Below are 1098 nucleotides of genomic sequence, written 5' to 3'. Positions count from 1 at the left end.
GAGTAATTTAGGCCTCCCTGCACTGACCTTCTATGAAACCTAGATTGATGTGAAAACATTCTCTTGCCAAACCCACAAGTTTATACTTTGACTTAAGAAAATGAAACCCTTAGAGAAATTTGAATTTTGCAAAGAAGCAAAACTAAAGCCAGGGCAGTTAACAAAAATTCTCCCAAACTTTCGAGATGTTTTCCTTACCACATCAATTCATTTCTTTAGAATGTTTAAAATTTCTCTAGAACAATTTTGATAAACAGTTCTATATTCACCTTTCCCCACTCTCTGTTGACAGTCTAAAAGAAAGACAAAGAGATTATTCTAGATATCCATGTCTGATGAGATAGGCTCTGAATACCTGTAGTTGTGCATTCATAGTCAAAGCTGGTCACATCATTCAGCTTCTTTTCCTGATACTCTGGTGGACCACTACACAGCACGTCGGAAACAGTGGAATTTGTCATCTTCAACCACAGGTATAGCCACTTGGCTTTGCAGTCACATTCAAATTTATTACCCCTTAAATCTCTAAAAATCAAAATAAAGCACAAACACATAGACGTGTCTGACATGTTTTGGTAGTAACACGAAACTCCAGAATTATTAACATCCTGATATATTTAAAATCCCTTAAAATGGAGTTCAAAAAATTTTGTATATAATGCCTCCTGTTTCTTGTATCTATCACTGACTTTATTTAATACTCCTCAGCACCCGGGAATTTAACTGCATAACTATATAACGTCCAGAGAGCTCTCAGCGAGGACATATCATCTCTCTAGATGCTCTTGTCTCCACGCCATGCTGGAAATGGGAGACGTGTGATAGAAGAGCAGCCCCCAACAGAGGTTCTCATCAACATAAAGAGGATATTGTAGGAAGATAGTTTTCACAAACACAATTGAAACTTCAAGCTCTTGTTAAAACTACGTCCAGTAGGTTGGGCACGGTGGCTCATACTTGTAATCATAGCACTTTGGGAAGCCAAGGTGGGCAGATCACCTGAGGTTAGGAGTTCGAGACTAGCCTGGCCAACATGGTGAAACCCTGTCTCTACTAAAAACAAAAATTAGCTGGGGGCAGTGGCATGCGCCTGTAGTC

The 1098-nt window shown here is 39.3% G+C and overlaps 1 protein-coding gene across 1 annotated transcript in view; it reads right to left on the bottom strand.

Moving 5' to 3' along the window:
• The window catches only part of LGI2 (leucine-rich repeat LGI family, member 2), a 43002-nt gene that overhangs the window by 30104 nt on the left and 11800 nt on the right, over window positions 1–1098 (bottom strand). The window contains exon 5 of the mRNA XM_011968736.1: window positions 356–525. Coding sequence (XP_011824126.1) covers window positions 356–525 — 170 coding nt within the window. The remainder of the gene's footprint in view (window positions 1–355; window positions 526–1098) is intronic.

Source organism: Mandrillus leucophaeus, unplaced genomic scaffold (genome assembly GCF_000951045.1).
Source record: "Mandrillus leucophaeus isolate KB7577 unplaced genomic scaffold, Mleu.le_1.0 Scaffold858, whole genome shotgun sequence".
NCBI lineage: Eukaryota > Metazoa > Chordata > Mammalia > Primates > Cercopithecidae > Mandrillus > Mandrillus leucophaeus.
The sequence above is the reverse complement of the archived record's forward strand: the minus strand, read 5'-3'. Positions and strand labels throughout refer to the sequence as shown.